Source organism: Pezoporus wallicus, unplaced genomic scaffold (assembly GCF_028554395.1).
Source record: "Pezoporus wallicus isolate ANWC-B61680 ecotype Strahan unplaced genomic scaffold, APGP_CSIRO_Pwel_v1 contig_608, whole genome shotgun sequence".
NCBI classification, from domain to species: Eukaryota; Metazoa; Chordata; class Aves; order Psittaciformes; family Psittacidae; genus Pezoporus; species Pezoporus wallicus.
The window spans coordinates 723058-744519 of NW_026639059.1; the positions used below are offsets into that span (position 1 = coordinate 723058).

Genomic DNA, 21462 nt, shown 5'->3' on the forward strand with positions numbered 1-21462 from the left:
GAAATTTAAATTTTTAAAGTTATTTTGTTCATTGTGTTCAGAAAACAGTGTTCTAGTATGAAAACTTGGCATGGATTTATATATATTGTTTTAAAATACAGACTCATTTAACAAAACACTTACTAAAGATTAATTTTTTTTAACAGGTTTTGTTTAATCCTTTTGATGACATTGTTCCAAGACCAAATAGAAAACTGAAGAAGGACAAACCAGAAGAAGAAACTAAAAAGTCCAAAGTAAAAGGCACAAAGTAAATATATGCAACATAAGTGGTGGTTAATTTTCTTTCACTTTTAATTTGCAGCTTGGTAATTTTCTCTTTCTGGTTTCGAAACACAATGCTTTACCAAGATGCACAGAGATCGTTCTCTAATTTAAGCAAAACCTACTTCACTGTTTCTGAGATGATAAGGAATCTAATTGCACTGACTGAAGTGGTTACTGTTACATCAGCTGAGCTGTACCTGTTTCATGCATGCTGATAGTTTGTTGTATAAGAGAGGAAAAGGTAGCTTAAGCCTTTCCCATGGGCAAGAATATGCAATAATTCTTTTGTGAACGACATGATGCTGAAGTTAATATGTATTAGTAAGTAGGCCGTGACTCAGTTCTGTGAGATTTTTGAACCTGTTTTATCACCTATCACTTTTCTTCCACTAAAACACTTAGCAAAAAGCATTTTGACGTGAAAAATTTCTGTTTCTGTGAATGAAATTTGATAGTCATAAACATGCAATGAAAAGTGAAATTGGTACCTTTAGCAGGAAAAAAGGGTTATTTTTTTTTAAATTGTATACAGTATGAAAGTAATACATTGAAAGTTTATGGAATGTTATTAACATAGTATGTAAAGATTTACTAGAAAATATGTTTTCTCTCTTAAAAGAAATTTTAACCTGCTTTCCTTTGGGGAAGAAGCTGAAGAAGAAGAGGAGGAAGTCAGTAGAGTTAGTCAGGTACCATACCAAATCATCCCTATTTTTCTTTTTGACTTAAGATTACCTTTTTTTTGCATATCTGTGAAAAACTCTGAAGTTTTTAATCTTGTTCTTATATTTGAGTTTTGAGCAGTAATACTAGAAAATTATGTCAGGTTTTATGATTCTACAATTTTATCGTGTTGAAAAGATAGAGGTTTTTAACTTGTACCTTTGAAGGTGCCTTCACTTATTGTGTGATATTTTTACATTTCGATAAACATAAAAGTCCGTACTTCATAGTGTAGATCTACATCTGCCATTTAAAATTCATGGAGGTGATAGGTACTTCATTATTCTTCACATAATTATTCTTAATATTAGTGTGATTTCTTGGTAAAATACATGCGGTTTGAAATCAGCTTGTTCACTGCCAGCACATTCTTAGCTCTGTCTTCTTATGTATATCCATTCTGTGTGCAAAATGAAGTGGGATTGCTGTGGGGAAAATAGTACATTGTCATAACTAAATATTACACTGTTGTGAACTGTCCACATTCACAGAACTAGGGTTGCGTAGGTAGTCTCTGAGTTAATTTTCCTTAACTGAATTTGCCTTTTAAATATGGCTAGTTTAAAAATTTCTTTAAAAAACAGTCATTCTGATTTCTACTGCTGAGCAAATTATTTCTTGAGAGCACTATGATTTGGCTACCTACCTGCTTCAGTTAACGATCAGACTACATCTTGGTGAGTCTTGTACCACATGGTGGAAAAACGGTCCTCAGTATTTAATTAAAACTGCAAAAGACAACAGTGAATAATGGTGGTCAATATTATAGTGAGATGGTATCAGTCAGGATGATAGTAAAGGTTTATCACAACAGTAGTTTTAAACTTGATGCTCCTCTTCCTGGAACTCCTCTGTTCTGCCGTTAAAAGTGTTTATACTTACTGATTAAGCTAAAGCTTACATGAAATAAGTTATCTTTTTCTTATCATTACCTTTGTCATCATCTATTCCCTCAAACACTGGAACTGATAATACCTTTTTCTTTTTTTTTTTTTTTTTAACAGAGCATGAAGGGAAAAAGTAAAAGTAGTCATGATCTGCTGAAGGATGATCCACATCTAAGCTCAGTTCCTGCTGTCAAAAGGTTAACACATGATTTCCAGTTTCCAGAACAGCTTTACTTTCAGGATGTTGGATGTGATTAGTGTCATGTATACTCATTTTTTGTCACTGTTTAAGAAATTACGAATTGGCAATGCTGGATCTGACCAAGTGTTTCTCCAACCCACTATGCTGTCACCAGCACTGGCCATCAGTGGATGCCCAACAAAGAGTAAAAGCAGGGCAAGCATAATGTTTAATTGAGCAGTCTACCCAGCCTCCATCTACTTTCAGCTCAGGGGACTGTCAGAGTTTGATGTGGTTCATCTGTTTAATAATCCTTAATAGATCTCTTATCAAAGTACATCCCCATTCTCTCATGATATTGTTTCTATTCACAACTTTATGTCTCCTGCAGTAAAAAGGACTCCTCTTTTTGTTCTGAACCTGGCAGCTACTGGCATTATTTAATAAATACTAATCTTTACTGGACTGCTGCATGAGACAGTGAGCAGTCAGTCTCTTTATACTTTTCTTTACCACAATCCCTACTTAGGCCCTCTTTTGTAGCCTAAACTTTTCTCCCCACAGAAGTTGTTTGTACTTATTGTTGCTCTTGCCAACCTTGGTTCTGTCCTAAAATTAGGTGAATCTTAAATCTGTATGCTTGCATAAGGATGGTCTGCTTTCTTCCCTATTTCTTTTTAAACTTCTGATCTGCTTTTTTTAACCAGTGTTGAGCATTGAGCTGAGACAACTCCATGAAAATACATCAGCTCCAAGAATTTGCTTATCATAGAGTAGTTTGGGTTGGAAGGGACGTTTAAAGGTCACCTAGTCCAATTCCCCTTGCATTTGTGAGCAGGGACATCTTCAACTAGGTCAGGTTGCTTAAAGCCCTGTCCAGCTTGACCTTGGATATTTCCAGGGATGGGGCACGTACAGCCTCTCCAGGCAACCTGTTCCAGTGTTTTTACCTCCCTAATTGTGGCAACAGGCCTTACTAAAAACTCTGTCCCTATGAAAGGGCACAATAAGGTGTCACTGGAGACTTCTATTTTCCACAGTGGAGAACCCCAGCTCTCTCAGCCTTTCTTCACAGGAGAGGTGTTCCACCTCTCTAGTCATTTCTGTGTCCTTCCTCTGGACCTGTTCCAACAGGCCCCTGTCTTTTCTGTACTGAGAACTCCAGAACTGGCTGCACTACTCCAGGTGGGGTCTCACAAGAGCAGAGGGGAGAATCACAGTCACGGTTCTTTTGATGCAGCCCAGCATAGGTTTGGCTTTCTGGTCTGTGAGTGCCTACTGCTAGCTCATGTCCAACTTTTCATCCACCAGTACCAGTTCTTCTCCACAGGACTGCTCTCAATCTCTTCATCCCCCAGCCTGTATTGATACCAGGGAGTTGCTTCAACCCAGATGCAGGACCTTGCATTTTGCCTTGTTGAATTTTGTGAGGTTCTCATGGGCCCACTTCTCTCTTTTGTCCAAGTCCCTCTGAACAGCATCTAATCCCTCAGGTATGTCAGTTGTACCACTCAGCTTGGTGTTGTCTGCAAACTTGCTGAGGGTGCACTCGATCCCACTGTCTGTGTCATTAGTGAATTTATTAAACAGTACTGGTTCTGATATGGACCCCTGAGGGACACATGGTGATCAGTGGTGGTCAGCTGTAAGCAACTTGTTCTGGCTGTGGAAGTCCTTTTCTTCATGTGCATAGCTTTATTTTTATCTACTTCAGATTTCATCTGTCATTTTGTTGTCTTCTCATACACTTCCGTCTTCAATTCTTCAGTCTACTCTTGGCTTTGCCATCCTGCATAACTTAGTATTACCAAAACAGTGACCTGGCTGTTTGTCTATCTTGTTTCTGAGATCACTGAACAGGTTAAGCTCTCACATGGACTACTGTGGATATACACTAGTGATCTTCTTCACTGCAGGAAATGATTGTTTTCTTCTAACTTGTGTTCCCTATTACCCATCTTTTTATTCATGCATGGACTTACCCAGTACTACTTGGTTTTCTTAAAAAACTTTGGTCTGAGATTCTATGTGAGTCCAAATAGATCAGAGAGATCATCCACAGCCACGTATAGCCTCTTCAAAACACTCCCAGAGGTTATTGGTAAGGCAGTTCCCTGTATAGCCACGCCACAAGTTCCAAATAGAAGTAGGCCATTTAACTCTTACTGTGGCTCCTACTTGTTCTGGACTGACACCAGAATTACAGATCTGAATGAATGCATTCTAAATATTTGCTTTATAAATGGGGGAAGAGGCTTGGTTTTGTTTCTGTTTTGTTTGGTTTTTTTTTAATTATCATCTCTTAAGTAATACTTCCTCAGAGAGTTTTCTGGATGAATTTTTAATCCAACAAATTTATAATTTCTTTGATGATCTGGATTACTTCCTTGACTTAGGACTCCTTTAATATTCCTTGCTTTATTTCTCTACTATAACTTTTTTTTAATAGTGTGTTGGAAGAATCTTCAAGGGTCTTCATTATGAGTTTGTGACAGTTAATAGTGGATATGTAGCCTCAGTATATTCACATAGATTCCTTTTTTAATGCATTAAACTGTAGCTGTATAACAAATTAAAAATTTTACTTTAAACTTAATTATCACTATAATGCAAGTTAAACATGCCTATACAAAGAAGCCTTTCCAAAATATGGAACATTTGCAATGAAATACTAGAAATAGCTTGATACTTGCATCTTAAGTGAGTTCTTCGTGGGTTTTTTTCCCTAGCTGTATACATTAGTGTTTTCTCTGGATGGCTTAAGATATGGTTAAAATTTGTCTGTTGTATGGAAGTGTGGTTTTATCCTGTGTTTTTGAACATTTTTAATTGGAAGATATAATAACAGTCAAATGATAAAAAACAGTATTAAGTGATAATTTTAAGATGAATATGAGGATGATATAATGACTATGTTGACTACAATTTCAAGAAGGTAACGAAACAATTTTATTTTTTTTAATATAAGAACTGGAGATTTAAAGCACTGTCTTAGATCTCTGTTACTTCAAAACAGTTATGATTATTTTTCTTCTTTTAGTGATTCAGCAAGTGAAGAAGGGGATGTGAGTGAGGTAAGTAACGTCTTTTTACAGTGAGACTTGTTTTTTACACTGTGTGAATTAGATTTCCTTAGGGGAAGAAAAGCTACTGTAGAGGTTTCTGAAAATTAGCTCAAATCACATTTCCAGCCAAAAGGCTGGAGGCCTTTCAGAGATACAAGGTTTGGCTATTGTAAATATTCACAGCAGAGTAGTTACTACTGCGTACTATCTACTGTATTTTATAAAACTGCTTAGCAGATAGTTCAGTCAGTAGATGAGGTATATAAGAGGTTGTGTACCACAGAGTGACAAACCATTAATAAAACTCTTGAAATTACTTCTAAAAAAAAGTCTAAAAAAAAAAATTTTCATGAATAATGATATAATTGCAATGTCCGAAGAGAAATCTGTGTATGAGAGGCTTGTTGGAAAGATTTGTTCAAGGAGACAAAGTTTCAGTGAATATATCTCAAATTGTATTGGTGAAGATGATCACATCTGAAAGGCAGAAAATGTGAGTAACAAAGCAGTAACATTCAACCAAACATGGAGGCTATTTTAGTTGCAAGGAGTTTGTTGTATATGGTGTAAAATAAGTTTGCCAGTTGAAGTTTGCAATGTTTTTGCCTCCAGCCATAGGTCATGGTGGTACTCCTTTGAGTTGCTATTGAGACAAGAATGTAATATTTGACTAGGAACGTAATTTCCCATTCCCCAAACTGCATCCTGAAAAGTCCTGTACTCCATATGTTCACAATGCACAGGTGCTGCATTGTTACCTGATGCACTATTTAAGTGAAGGAAAGTTGGGATTTATCCCATTCTTGTGTCTGATCATAGAAAAATAGAAGATTCCAGCCTCATTCCTGTTCTTTTTTTGTTTGTTGTTTTTTTGTTGTTTTTTTTTTTTACACAATTCATAGTATGAGTTCAGGTTCTTGGACTCTTCATAATTCCTACTTTGCAGGAGCATTTAGATGTCAGAAGGGTTCCAGGAATGGTATTTAATTAATAATTTGTCAGATGTTCAGATAGGCCTTTGTTAAATGAACTGGATTTGGGGAATATAGAACATGGTCATGTTAGGTGTATGTATTTAAATTTTTATTTTTTGTTCTGAATGTTCTAATAATGTCATGACATGGAAAATAGGAAGGTAGGAAGGCTTTATTTAACCTGCAGGGGCTCTCCTTAGATTTCATTGCATTGAAAGAACTTAGCTAGAATCTAGCATTTCAAGCAGTTACTTTGAGCCTTGTAAAGTGGTACTAGTATTTTATCATCTCTCTTGGATTTATGCAACACATAACAGGATCGCTTTTGCGATGGCTGCAATGTGTTGTAGTTTCATAGCTGCACAAATAATTTTTCCAGGTCTCCCTACCTCCCTCAGATAAAAAGTCCTTGGCGTGTAAGAGAAACTGTTGTTATTATTCTCTATCCTTCTAACCTTCCTGTTCATGCTATTAGATACCACCCTGTTTTTCTTACTGCAGTCCTCAAGGTCATACATTTCATCCTTTGAGAGTCAGATCCTTTGTATTAACAGTATCTTGTTGCTGTTCATTAAACCTCTTTCTGTGCCAAAGTCATTAACAAACACATATGAAGTATTTTCACAAGACTGACTTTTCTTTTTTTTTTTTCCCACCAGTGACATTCCTCCATTTCCCTTTTCTATATAGCTTGTTTTCCTCTCCCTGTTTGCCAGTTAGTGGCTGAACATTGTTTTGTTTAGTCTTACAAATAGGTAAAGCTTGGTACCCTGATTCAGTAATCTTCTCAAACATCTAAATCGTGTTCCATACAGTAGCCATCATTTGGACAAAAAAGCTCTCATAACATTTTTATTTCCAGAGGAAAGAGAAGAATAGGGCAATTCCATGCAGCTGATAACAGCAGCAAAAAACAGTATAGCTTCCAGGCAGGCAGTTTTGTATTTCTGTGTCACTAGGGGAGCACCGTCATTCAACTGAACAGCCACTTCCCTCCTGAGTCAAGCAGCCCTCTGTGAGTGGAAATGTGTTAAATCTATTAGTTGGTAATGAGACTTCAGAAAAATGAGATTTTATAAGGTCTGAGATCAGATGGAGTTAATGAGACAGAAGAGGAACTGAAGGTGGAGACTGGGCAGAGAGAATAGTACAGAGGACAGAGTTGAGGAGGCTTACATCCTCATTTATCAGTGTTTTTCTAGAGAAAAAGTGGTGAAATCCTGTGCAGTCAGGGGAATGGGAGATTTGGAAAGCAGGGAATTCAACTGAGCTGGACAAGTAGAACCACTTTTTCTCTCCCAGTTTAAAATACCATCCTTGGAAACCCTTCCTGTTAATCAGATTTCTGCAGTTGGTTTGTTTTGTTTGTTTTTTTTTTAATTAGCTTACTACTTAGCAATTTCAATTTGTCTGGAGCTGTCCATTTTTATTTTGGAAATTCTCCTATCCAAGTCCATGTTTCAGCAATGCTCTCACCTAAGCCCTTGCCAAATCTCCACCAGGAGTCTGTCTTTATTCTTAACTGTTAAACACATTGAACACAGTCTGTCACATTCCTTTACTGGGTTGTGCCCCATGCCATAGAAGTCTGTTGTCATCCCATCTCCCTGGTAATTTATCAAGTAAGCAAATCCTTCATAAGTTTTCATTGTCTGCTCTGTCAAGCAGTACTTCAGGAAATCAAGTGAAATGCTGATCCTGACCTACATTTCTCTTTCCTGTATTTAAAAAAGAACAGACAAAACCTCAACAACAACCTTTTAATTATTTTGTTGACAAAATATTCAGCTATTTTACTGTGCTGAATATTCACATATTTTATTTGTTATTCCTGACTGGTCTCCTCTTGTCTAAACCTAAAATCTAAGTATGGTGGTTTGAAGATTCCAAAACAGTGACTGCAATACAACATCTGAAATCCAGCTCTTGATTTTTCTCTTACGTTGCCGAAATTGTACCTCTTGCTGCTTTTGTGTTTTCTCTCCCCTTCCGTATTTATGGACATAGTCTTCATCCTCCTTTTCCTCCTACCTGTCAGTCACACCTAGGACACGTGCATTGTCTTTAGCGTGTTCCACTCAAAGCGCTGGCATCCTCACAGTCTCTTAGGTAAAGTACAGTCCTTTGGAATACCAGTTCTAAGTCCGTCCTTTCTCTCTGTAGTTGAGATTATAATTACATAGAATCTTACGCTTTTTCTTTAGCTAAGTAGCATCACTCCGAAATAAATATAAAAATATGTGCCAGCTAGTCTTTGAGCTGGCATCCTTCTTTAAGATTCATGCAGGCTTCCTCCTTTGAGGAAGGGAGTAGTCAGAAGCCTGACTAGACCAAAGAATCTTCTTCATTACTGAGAGGAATGGCTTATTTATCACTCCAAATGTCTTCGAACAAGGTCGTTTATTCTCTTTGCTTCCTCTGCTAGGCCTGTAAGCATAGTACCTCTGTAGCAAGTCAGGACAATAGATTTTTCTCAGGTTTTTCACAGCCTGCTTATCAATGTGGTGTTTGTAAATTGTCTCATGGAGACTGGTGGGCAAACCTCTTCAATGCCACCATGACTGTAGTACAGTCCTGTGGCAGGAGCTTCTTAATACATTTTGTTTTATTCTTAAGGGAAATTGGAGGAGATGTTTAATGTATTGCCTTGGTCAAATTTTGGATTCATGAACAGTGGCCAGACTAATACTACATAGCTGTGAGATCTTCTACAGACCTGTAAGGGTTTACAGTCTAGAATAGGCCATACAAAAGTTTTTTAAGCCTTACAAAAAGATGTAATTTGTGTACGAAAAAATATTCAGTTAGCATAGTTCTAATTTTTTGTTCCCTCTGAAGAAAATGCAGAGACATTTGTTTGAAAAGTTTGCTTTGAAATCAAGTATTTTTCTTTCTTTCTTGTAACTGATTGTCTTAGAAAAATTTTCCATATTCAACATCTGTAGTAAAAAAGAAAAAAAAACCTGAAGGAGCAGTTTTACAATTTTAAATCCATAAAGGAGGAAGAACACGATGAAGATGCTGATAGTGTAGAAGGTGAAGCTGCCAGCAGTGAGAGACTTCAAATAAAAGAACGCATTGCCAAGAAGTTGAAAATTGATGCAAGTGAAAATGCGAAACAGCAACTTCAAGAGGAAGAAACTAAGACAGAAAAGAAAACAACCAGTCGCAGGTAAATATCATGGGGGTTTTGCGGTTTTCTTGGTTTTGTGTTTTTTTTTTTTCCTTCAGATTCTTTAAAGTTAGATTTTATATTCGATTTCAGTTTTGCAGTTACTGCACTGATGAGTTAATATTACAATAAAATTATTCTCCTTGCCTACCTCCAGAGTGAGATGGAAGATGAAATTGGCTACTGTTTTCTCATTTCTTAGCTTCATTTGGCAGTTAAGCCAAACAGTTAAGTTACGGGTTTTTTTACACTGAGCACTTACTGATACCTTGTATGGGAGCTCTATTTTTTCCTGAGTTATAAATGAAGAGTATTTATATGCATTTATCATGCTTTACTTTGTCTTTCTGCATAGTTGTAAGATTGTGTTTCGTAGCTTCTTCATCTTTGATTGACACGTGGTGGTCATCCACCATTGAGATTTAGAGAAAGGAAAGGCTTCCTAGTAATCCATTCAAGTCTGGTTTAACACAGTAGTCATTCTTGCAGTTTACCAGTTTTTTAACACTGCAGTTGATACCTAGAGTTGTAAATACCATCTAGGGCTGCTCTTAGAGGGTTGAAGTATGTCTGTGTTTAGTAGCGTAACAGGGTATTCAAATTATTAAACTAGCTCTAGACAAATTATTATGTTTCTGTGGCAGTATTCAACTCTTTACAGATGTAGAAGTGTGGGTTCCAGTCATGTAATGTAACTGTGCTAACCTTGGTGAGCATCTGTACTGTTTAGCACTCAATTTTCAGCGAGTTAATTTGTTTTCTTGGAACTTTGTGTCTTGGCAATCTTTCTTCCAGAGCTGGTTTTGGAATTTCTGCCTAATAATATTTATATTGCATAAAAACATCCATCACGTATGTAAGTGATATGTAGTGAACCTGATGGCAAACTTACTGGAATTATTATTAACTGTTTCAATAAAGATGGGCTCCAGAACTTGCTGAACAACTAAGTCTTTGCAGTGATAAAATTTAGTATGTAAATTTTCTTATTCAGCAAAACTTACTGGGGGACAGGGGGAAAGAAGCATCAGAAAGGTAATATAGATTATGTACTCTAACTCTGCACAGTTGTCATAAATAACTGCGTGATGAAATTATTCAGGCTTTGCCTGTACTGAATTCTGCATATAGAGTAGCTGTCTTCTCCCACAACAGTTTACTCTAAACCTGTTTTATCTGTAATGGCCAAGGCATATTGCCAACGTGGAAGGACAGTCTGTTTGTGACAAAAGAGTAACCAGTAGTCGATATAAATGCTTTACAAGTTCCATAGCGATTATTATCCCTATTAGTAACTGGGAGGTAAAGGATTTGGGTCAGGAAACATGAAGATAAATTTGTTGTAATAATAATACACTTGAAGATAAAATACATATTGAAAATTTGGTTGCAAAACAGAAGGAATAACAAACAAAATCAGTTGTTGTTTTACAGTCATCAGAAATTGGCATATTTGACTTCTATCTCTTGGAGGTTATTCTGGTTTTATATGACTATGTAAACCTGCTAAAAACAAAACCAGCTGTATCTCATTGAAGAAGGCACTGTTGTCAGTTATGGTGAGCATTCAACTGTTATCTTAATTGTAAAAAAACCCTAATTATTAAGGCGAGGGAAATCACTGCCTGGCATTTGCAACTCTATGAATATCGATCTGATTATTTTTACTGAAAGGATTCATATGATCATAAAAGCAAGATTAGTAAGTTTTGAGCATCCCACATGAAGTAGTATTTTTAACTCTGTGCGGCCTGTTTGCTTAGAAGCAGGCTGTGGTGGGAACACTTGCATTATTTTGGATAATTTTTTTAATGCTGGTGTATTATAATGTGAAAACTTTTCTTAAAATGTGAAAGCTTTTTGTCTGCCTGTTTTGAAGCCATGAAAAGCCCAGTCAGAATATTGCCAAGAAAACAGTTCTTATTAACCACTTTGATAAGTTTGAATAATTCCAGAAAATAAAATATTCATGGGATTTACGCAGAAAATTTGGTATCCTTTTCCACATCTTCTCCAGCATTGATTTGAATGTGAGATGCACACCAGGTACGCTACTGCAGCAACTTTGTAGCAGGAGGGGAATGCAAAGCTAGAGCATACTCTTAGGAAAGAGATACTCTATGCCCAAGCTTATGTGATGTTTTACCATGTTTTTAGGGATGTGTGTAGACATTCTGTAAGCTGCTAGCTCTGCATGTGGATGGTTAATGTGCTGTGTTTGTAGTTACCCAGTCTTTCAGGGCAGTAGCAGTAGTATTACAGCCAAATGAGCTATCTTAAGTCAGAAGAGGGATTTGCTGGATGTGTTTTTAAGTAGTTGGGAGCCATAGCTTTGGGAGCCACTGCTTAGTAGCGCAAGTAACATCAGTTTCCAGACTTACTGTTAACCAAATAATTGTCTGGCGTCCTCTGGCATGAAAATCAAAAGCACAATATTGTTTATTAGAAATAAGGTGGTGTTAACTTTGTCGTCTGATGAGATAAAGTAAGATTAACATTATGAAGTTTCATTGTCTGGAATAATGACTTTTTTTGTAAGTATATTCAGACAATTGATAATATTCTTATAGGACTTCAACATCCACTGTAGTCCAAGGGATCAGAGGAGGTGGAGATGTGGGAGGTGAAAATATGAAACAAAAAATTATATCCACCGTATATAGTTTGATGGGTAATGTCTACTAACGTATCAGAAGGCCATGAAAATTTGATAGCAATAAGAATTGTTCATCTCAGCAGATATTTAAATGTGATAATAGAATAATTAAACTTCTAAAAATAAGTTGTCAGAGTACTGTCTTCTAACATGCATGACTTTTTACAAATCTGTTTTTATTTATATCAGTCCTGTTTCTTTTAATATTAATTTATTTATGACATCAGAAGTTTGCACACGTCTTTCAAAGACTTAATATGGAAACAGTAGGCACTTTCTCCAATTCATGGTACTGAGATCCAATACCGTTTCTAAATGCAGTCATACTTGAAGTGCTCAAATGGTGAAGTTAATTTTAGTCATTTCAGTATGCATTTGGACCTTTTGTGTATGTTTTAGAACATAAGTTCAAATACTTCCCACTTTTGTATTAGAAGGAAACTTTGGGAAAAAAAAATTCCCACTCATCCTGGCAAGTTGTTAGCGAAATTCTGCAGGTCTGTTGTTTTTTGGTAGAAGGCTTAAACCTAATCTTCAAAGTATTGAACAGGTGTTTACTTGAAGGAATGTATATAGATAGAAGAAGTGATTTCTATCATTGTAAAACTAATCGCATTTATCAGATTACATCAAGTTTGTGAATTGGCTGTGGTTTGGGGTGATTGTGTGAAGGTTTCAGAGTGAACAGTCTTCTAGTTTTGTCAGTTAAAAATACTGGGTTTACATTTGTTTTTATCCAGTAGGTGGAGCTCGGGTACTACACATTTCTGGTTGCCAGCTTCAAAATTTTTCACTGGTTCTTGGTTGCAAGACTTGCAGTCCGCAAATAGCATACGATTGACTATACAGTTGCATCCTTATAATGGATGTGCTAGCAATATGAAATAGGTGTCTAGAATAGCTAAGCTATTGAGGAAGAAAAGCGGACTTTCTGAGTCGTTAACATCAGTTGAATTTAACTCTGTGTTTGTATTTCATGGTGTGTATTTTTCTTCTAATAATCCTAGAATTGCAGTTGAACTAAGGAAGCACATTTCTTTTGGCTTATAAACCATTGCTGACTATCATAAGGGATGAATAGTAATAGAAATAGCTACCGTTGGCTGCTTTTGTAATTAATAGTAGCTATATGGCCGCTTTACATTCTTAGTTTTGCTTATATGCATGTTGCTTGTCATGGGTAAAATGAAGCTTTAGAAATCTACTGTGTGTATATATAAGAAAGCAGTTGCTTCATCCTCAAAGCAAAATTCTGTAACACCTTTTAAGCTGTAATTTCGCTGACTTCTTTTTCTCTATTTGTTCAAAGACAAGATGAAATAACTAGTTTACTTACAGATATCTGCTCTTGGTCAAAACTTGCATCCCACTGTCATTTTGTCATCTAGGCACAGTAGTAGTAAAAATAATAATGCTAGGCAACATGCTCAATCTCATGCAAAATCCATTTTAGATCATGCAGTAAAAATTCATGTAGTTAAGACATTTTCTTAGCATCTGAAAAAACATTGACACACTGAGCATGCAAGATTGCTTTCCTAAAGTGCTCTCATATTACTGTGGTGTAGAACAGCCAAAGGTAATTCTGCATGTGATCTGATGGATGTCTTTTAAAAGATCTTTAAATCAAAACTTGTAAATCTGCAATTGTTATAAATGAAGAATTGAATAGAATATAAATTAGGTGCAGGTAAAATGTTTTGTTGTAAGTGCATTTTCTGTTCACTTCATACATTGTGGTTATAATGCAGGCATTAAAATGAAAAGAGAAATAATTTTATAGGCACATAATTCTACAGTAGAAAAATTTTTGTCATTCTTGTAATTGTTGAAAATCTGTAACTTCTTTGTTATTTGTAACAGTTACGTTTCTGTGCATCTATGGAATGTGTTCAGGTGGCTGAGATGGGTGTCAGACAAGTCTGCTGTTTATAACCTTCATTGCTAGTTGTCTGATGTCATTGCAAGGCTGCTGTCTGTAGTCTTTGAAATGCTGTGGAAATCCTCAGACTAAAGGATGTTGCAGATGTTGCACATGTTGCACCTGTTCTCAAAAAAGGCAGTGACCATAGGGATGATTCAGTTGGCCTCACTTTGGTCCTTGGGCAAATAATGGGGTAGGTTCTCTTGAAAGCTGTTTCTGGGCATGTGAAGAAGTAAAAGGTGACTGGAAATAGTCGCCATACATTTTGCAAAGACAAAGTGAGGAGGGAGCAGTGGATATCATCTGTTTTGAGCATGAGGTTAGAGTACACAAGTGTTAGAGATTCATTCCTGAGAAGGAAGCCTGAATGCTTCTGTGACATGGGGGTTTTGGGTTTGGGCTTTTTGTTTGTTTGGGGATTTTTTATAAATTTTTTGGAACATGGTTGGTTGTTTGTTTTTAATTGAGCTCCATGTCCCTCCCCCTTAGACTCTGCTGAGGTCTGTAGTAAAAAGAGCAGCAGCTCTTCAGTTGTTTGGGGTGGAGTTGTTTTTAGGTACCTGTATTGAGGTGTTTTATTTATGCTTCTACTTATTTAAACTTAATCCACTATCTCATCTTCTGTTCTGGAAGCTACTTTTATACTTTTTTGCGAATGTTGTTTGTATATAAATTGTGACAACGTAATATGAATACCATATACTTAGAGCTACCAATTCACTCTGCAGTGTGAAGTTTATCTATCTGTAACTATGATATTATTTCTGCACAATAATTACTATTTCCAACATATTAACTATATTTATAATCCTACTAACATTTTCTTAAACTATTTATAAGTGTAACTATCAGCCCGCGTCCAGCAATACAACTTGTCTCTTTGCTTTTCAGTTTAGCACCAGGAAATAAAAATTCTGTGTTAGTAAGACTGGCTTTTGAGTTTTTGAGTACTAACTCTCTTTGTAACTGACTTTGAATTTCACTACATCTAAAGAATTACTTCTGTTTTCATATAGTAAATTCAGGTATTCTGTTGATAGTATTTTAAGCTGAAGGAGAACATTAGACAAACTGTGTATCTTGTGCCATAATTTACTGCCAGTTATCCCTGTATTGAGCTCACTATTTGGCTACAGCTGAACAGGAAAGGCATTGAAATGTAATTTGTAGTTATCAAGAGAGTATAGTTTGATCCGTATTTAGTCAGCGAATGTAATCTGTTCCAGTATTTAGATACCTTACCCCTAACAGTACCTCATCCACTTTTACATTTTAATTTGTCTGGGTTCAGCTTGTAGCCAATGAATTTTTTTTTTTTTTTTTTTTTATTTTTTTGCTGTGCCCTTTTTAGAAGTTCACTGCAGTACTCTGCATTTGCTTTTACTTCAACTACTTAAATTCTAATTCAGTCCTTTCTGCCTTTTTGATAAGCTGTACCCGTTGAGTTCTTTCAGTCTTTCACAGTAAGACATTTTCCAGTCCTCAAATCACTTTATGGCTTTTTTTGTTCCTTTTCCAATTTTTCAGCATTCTTTAAAGAGCTTTGATCAGTAATCTCTTATTACCCTTACTACCACAGTATGCAGAGAGCAACAATGTGTTTGTTTTTTTTTAATTTCCACCTCTCTGTTTATTCATATAGTGTCCACATCAGCTCTTCTTACTGATATTTCACTAAGACTGCTTTTGTTGCTAGGGCTTTACAGATTATTTTCAGTCATCACTGTCCAAGAACTAGTTTCTCATTTTGTATACTTTCTCTGTTTTTTCACTTCCTAGATTTTGGTGATTAGTTGTCTTCCGCTTTTGTTTTATTTAGCAAGGTCCTGTTGCCCAGCAATCTTAACAGGGGAATTTTCTGCTGTAACAGTTTGTGTGATTGGCTAGCAATATATTTAGTACCAGGTTCCCTGGAGTGAAAAGATACATTTTGAGGTTAGTATGTCACTGGCGACTCTTAAGTTGCCAGTGTGAAAACTATCAAGTTTCCAAAGCAATAACTTTGTCACCTAATTATTACCTCACGAAGATGTGCTTTCAGAGTGTTTTGTGTTGCTGATCTTATTTTTTTAAGGACTTTCTTACCTGGACGTACTGAGAAGCAAATTTTCCTGATTTCATATAATAAGAGGGGTTATTTGGGTTGATGCTAAGATTAGCTAAATTAGCAATGAGTTGGGAACTCATTTTGAAGCTAAGAAATTCTTTCATAGAATCAACTAGGTTGGAAAAAACCTTTAATGCCATCAAGTTCTTTAATAGCATTATGTCAGAATAGCTATGCTACTCTGAAACCATTTAGTTGTATTGGATTGTTGTATTCTATCTTGATTTTAAAAGTACTTTTCTGTGTGCATGTAATCCCATACCAGATTTTTTTTTAATGACATTGCAATAAAATTTAACTCTTGAGATGAGCGCATGTAAACTGATTAGTTTTCATTTTTGATACGTAATGAAGCCAATAGCTTTAGCTCCTCATAATACAACAAACCTTTAGAAAAGTTTAAAGACAAACCTTTAATCATGACCTCTTAACGTTGTATCTAAAAGTATTTGCTAAAGTCCATAGAATGACAGGTTTTAGAATAATGAGAAACACCTGTTAGGTGTTAAGAGAATAAAAGGAAAACATAAACACACCCTATTGCACCAAAAACTATCACACCCCCCCCAAAAACAAGCCAACCAACCAAAAAAACCTGTCAAGTGGAAGCAAAGATCTGTCACTAGATATACTATACTATTACAAAAGCTTATTGCATGCAATTGCCTTGGTATCTGCAGCCTTTCCTGCTGTTGTGTTTTTTTTTCGTATTATGGTACCTATAGATCTTGTTATTCTGCTGCCCCTACATTTTGAATTTAATTTTATTAGAACTTTTGAATTTTTACATAAGTCAAATTTCATAGTTAAATTATAAATTTATATAAATTTTGTAGTTAAATTATAAATTTATAAGTTGAGTAATGCATGTGTCTCATCCAGTAGTGGAAACCTAATTGTAAATATTTGTATTTTATTCCAAGTCATTCATTATGGACTTCAGAAAAAACATGTTCCCTGTGTGATTATTATGCTTCATTTGTATGGGTATTCTTTTAAAACTAGGAACCATTGATAGTTATAAATCAGCAAACCAGCTTAGTTTGTTTAACTTTCTTGAAGTGGACCATTTTGTGTGCCACACTGAGTATCCAAAACTATTTTAAACTATTTAATAGATTAAATTGAGAAATTCCAATTCTATGTAAAAGTAATATTTAATCACATACCGGTATAGAGCAATTAGTGGTGATGTGAAATTAGACTTCTTCCTATTTCTGCTTTGGTAGATACAGGAGTATATTCAAAGTACATTGTATTGACTTGAAAACAGAGTGGATAGCGATGATTGTATAGCGCGTGTCAAAGGTATACATCTATGTAACGTACTGCTATAAAACAACAGTTATAGAGTTGCAACACTTTACATTTGACTCCATTGTGCTTTATGCAGCCTGTATTTCAAATAGGATGGTAACTAGAGATCTGTAATCTTTTCTTGGGCTGGGGAAAAAGTATTTTATGACCAAAAAAAACCCTCAGCTTTCCTTCTGAGTACTTCTGATTCGTTCTTCAGTGCTTCCTTGTATTAATATATCTGTGCTGTGCTTTGCAAGACTACTTTAAACACTAAACTTCCACTGAGGACCCTCTAGCATTCCTCACCTTGCCCTCTGCATTCTGCTTTTTAGGTCTAGTGTAATTGGCGTAAGATTTGGAAGTTTTGCTGGGAATTAGCTGGAGTTTAGCACCAGCATCCCCAGAGGTCCATGTGTTAGAATACTATATCTATATTAAAATATAGTCTACTACTCAATATCTAATATTAGAGTGGAAGCTAGATGCTGAAAGGTTATCTATACATTCTTGACCTTGTAGTTACTGTGGCTTGCAAGAGACTGGAAAGTGTAATGGAAGAATCCTGTATATTGAAATGGAGGTCAAAGAAGTTACATGTTATCTTCTGTAATCTCACTTCCTTTATGCAGTTTTGTCCCATAATATACTGACAGAAAGGTCTGAAATTATTGTCGTAGGAACAGAGCTCATGAACTTTCCAAAGAACTTATTTTGCTCTTCAGAACTGCTGCATAGCTTTTCTCAAGCAGGATGTGGCACCAACTTCATAACCCATAAACTTCTAACCAGTATTTCTGGATAAGTGCAAAAGATCATATAATGCTGAATTTCAGAGGAACAGCAAATCTTTTCTACTAGTCCTGTTTCAATGCCGAGTATCAAAATGTTAGTCTTAAATTCTAACCTTTAGTGACTTTATTACACTAAACTTACTTAGGACTGTTCTAAATGTTCTCCTGGTCATTCTTCAGAAGTTAATAGATTTGGATTTCTATTTCTGTTCTTTCAGTATTGGATTGAAATATCATTTGTAAAGATCTTTGGAGAAGCAGTACCTCTCTGATGGAAAGTACTAAAAATTATGCTGATACACATACAGAGCAGTATGGCAGTATTTTATATATATACTCTTCCTGGTTGTCTGTGTCAATTGACCTGTGTCCAAGCAGAATGTTGTTAGGTTAGTCATTTGCCTTAGGTACAGTACAACATAAACACTAGCTGAATTAGGCAATTTTGCTTGTTCCTCATATAAATTCTTGAGAAGGCAGTAGTTCAAGCATGTGAACTTGGCTGTGAAGACCTGGCAAGGACATAGGAGATACCATGGCTATATTATGCAGATAGTAACTACCTAAATGTTTTCAGTATACATGAGGAAAATGCTGTTTCACTAGAGGAGCACTTTGCAGGAATCTGGACAAGACTCAGTCCAAATAAAGAGGTAAAGATTTTGGAGTATTAGCTGTGAGGGACAGATTAAGTGATTACATTAATTATGAATTGACTTTACAGCATAAATACAGAAAGCTGCTGCCATATCAAGATCACCAGATTTTCTGCATTTACTTCATAAGTATACATGCATCTACATGCAGTCCTTACCACACATACACAAACTCGGATCAAACACAGACTTATGACTTCTTTTATGTGGGGCACTACCTTTAAAGAATTTTGAGATTATGCCAGAAATTAAGTAGAAAGAATAGTGGTCTATCAAATATTAGCATAAAACATAATACCTAGTTGACACTGAAAGTGCATTACACTGGTTCTGATTTACACATGCCACCTGTGGTTTGCAGGTGCAACTCTCTTGAATCCTAAATATTTTTAGCATGTGTTACCTATGAGAACACGTCTGTTGTGCTTTATTGCCATAGCTGTGGTAAGCAGATGTGCGTGAGCTGCAGCTACCTGATAGAAAAGTGAAAACTTTGGTTTCTTTTCCACCTGCGATGTTTTTCTAGGTATGAGGAGACAGTGGGAATGGTGTTGGTATAAGCTAAGTTGATGTGACTTTTACAGGGATCTGCAATAGGAACTTATTTTGCTGTATTATTTTAAATTAGCGCTTAGAAGAATTAATTATTTTAAATTCCAGTTTGGTTGAGTGTATGTCTGAGTAGTGTAGCAGCTGTTTTAATTTCTGCCTTTCGAAAAGTGTAAGTGTATAAACTTTCTCATCTTTGTAAGTTAAATACTTTTTTTTTTTCCCCCTTGGTATCTTTATAAATTGGATCCCAAGGAAAAAAAAAGAATATTAAATGTTTTTATGGTGCATTGCTTGAGTTTGGCTATGGCTGATGTTAAACTCAAAAATCAGAACCAAAAGTTCACTTTACATTTGAGAGGAAAAGGAAAGAAAGCCATTTAGTCCCATGTATTTCAAGAGTGCCTGAAAGAAAAGAAATGGTTTCTGAACTTCTTGTTTTGGTACTGATATCCAAATTTCATAATGATACCATACACAGACTCACCCACAGGCCATATTATATCTTACAGTCATATATACTTACATGTCATATGCTTGTTTTGACAGGCCACCACATTAATTCTGTGTTTTGTATGCTTGGAGTATCTTAGCACATACCAATGTGACAGAGATAAATTTATGGATAATTTACGGATAAATTCAATACGGATTTGAAACCAAAGTGCTAATTTATAAATTTACGTTTATCCACAGTCATATAGAAATTACTTCCAGCTGCAAATATTTACATGATTCCAGTGAAACAATAAATGTAAGTAAAGATTAATGGAAATAAGTGTGAGAGCCACTGAAATTCCTTTGGACTGGAATTTGACAATCGTTGCATTGTAGGAAGTGTAAAGGAAAGGAAGGAATATTTTGGCTAAAATGACAGAAAAAGGCCTTACCCTTGGGGTTGAGTAACCTCTTCCCCTGCTCCAGTCCCCAAGGCTGTCATAAGAGATTATCATTATCACCTTCCTTTCGTGTCCCCTTGGCCACTTTTTCTTGCCATTTTTTTACTCAGTGTTACAGTTGCTTACGGAGTTCCTTGTAAATCCCATATACGGTCCCAGTAAATAAGATTTTAAAAAGTTAACTAGAAAACCATGGCCAAAAGTAAGCTGTCAAAGACGAGACTTTTAAGTGTAAGTGCTGTAGAAAGTGTACATGACCTTCTGCCCACAGCAGTCTGAATAAAAGATGCAAACATCAATCTCACAGAGAAATGGGGACAGCATTTTGCTGGGACTAGAAACTTGAATAATAATTGATCTAGCTAAGTGTAATGGTTTAAATTTTATTCATTCTTCTTTAAAACTGTTGATCAGTTACTTTTAGACTGACAAGGTTCTCTTTCTATTTATGTCAGATAATAAAAAGAATGATCTCTGTTTCCTTTGGTAGAAATGAATCCTGAAGTTATCCGTAAGTTTAAGAAGCTAGTGTGTTCCTTTCCATTTGCATTTTTATATTTTGTTCAAAAAAATTCAGTATTTCAGACATGTTAGCTGAATGACAGGAAAGAAAGATTACTGAAGAATTGGGTTTAGAAATGCTTTATTTTTATGAGTAAGACCATTTACTTGTGGTAAGGATTGCACGATTCGTTTATTCTTTTTAAAATAATGTAGATTTTTCTGTATTCTTTACCTTAATAACATTCATTGTAAAGAAAAAATAATCCCAGACATGCTGTTTGTAGAGTTAATGATTGGCAGTAACTTAAAAGCAAACTATACTATATTAAACACAAACCCAGACTGTTTGGGCACAAAACCCAGAATCCCAGCACTGAGATTTTTCTTGGCTAAGCATCAAAGCGTATTAATAGGTATAGTGTTAGCCTGGGACAAAGGCGGGATTGTTACTGTGGTATATTTCATCCTGCTGCTACTTGGCAAGAGTCATTGTATTTTTAGGTGAAGTTTGGTGTGCATTTGTCTAGTCACCTGGAAAAAAGGATGCGCATATGACCCGTGAAATTGCAGTTAGCATGATGGAAGGTGAGAATGTGTAATCCTTATTATACAATGAATTGTTAGCACTGTATTGTGGGTAAGTTATCATTTCAAAGGGCTGTACTGTCTCAGTTGTTTAGCTGCACATGTGATTTTTTTTTTTCTTTTTTTTCAACATAACAAGACAGATTTAACAGTGGTAAAGCCATGTACTTTTTAATTGCTGAATGTTCATGCTCCATTACCTTTCTTTGTTTCACCAAAGTTG

General features: G+C 35.7%; 1 protein-coding gene across 1 annotated transcript in view; it reads left to right on the forward strand.

The window, feature by feature from the left end:
* The window catches only part of CWC27 (CWC27 spliceosome associated cyclophilin), a 124351-nt gene that overhangs the window by 8331 nt on the left and 94558 nt on the right, over window positions 1-21462 (forward strand). The window contains exons 6-10 of the mRNA XM_057413574.1: window positions 147-250; window positions 887-956; window positions 1995-2074; window positions 5099-5132; window positions 9097-9269. Of these exons, the coding sequence (XP_057269557.1) occupies window positions 147-250; window positions 887-956; window positions 1995-2074; window positions 5099-5132; window positions 9097-9269 (461 nt within the window). The remainder of the gene's footprint in view (window positions 1-146; window positions 251-886; window positions 957-1994; window positions 2075-5098; window positions 5133-9096; window positions 9270-21462) is intronic.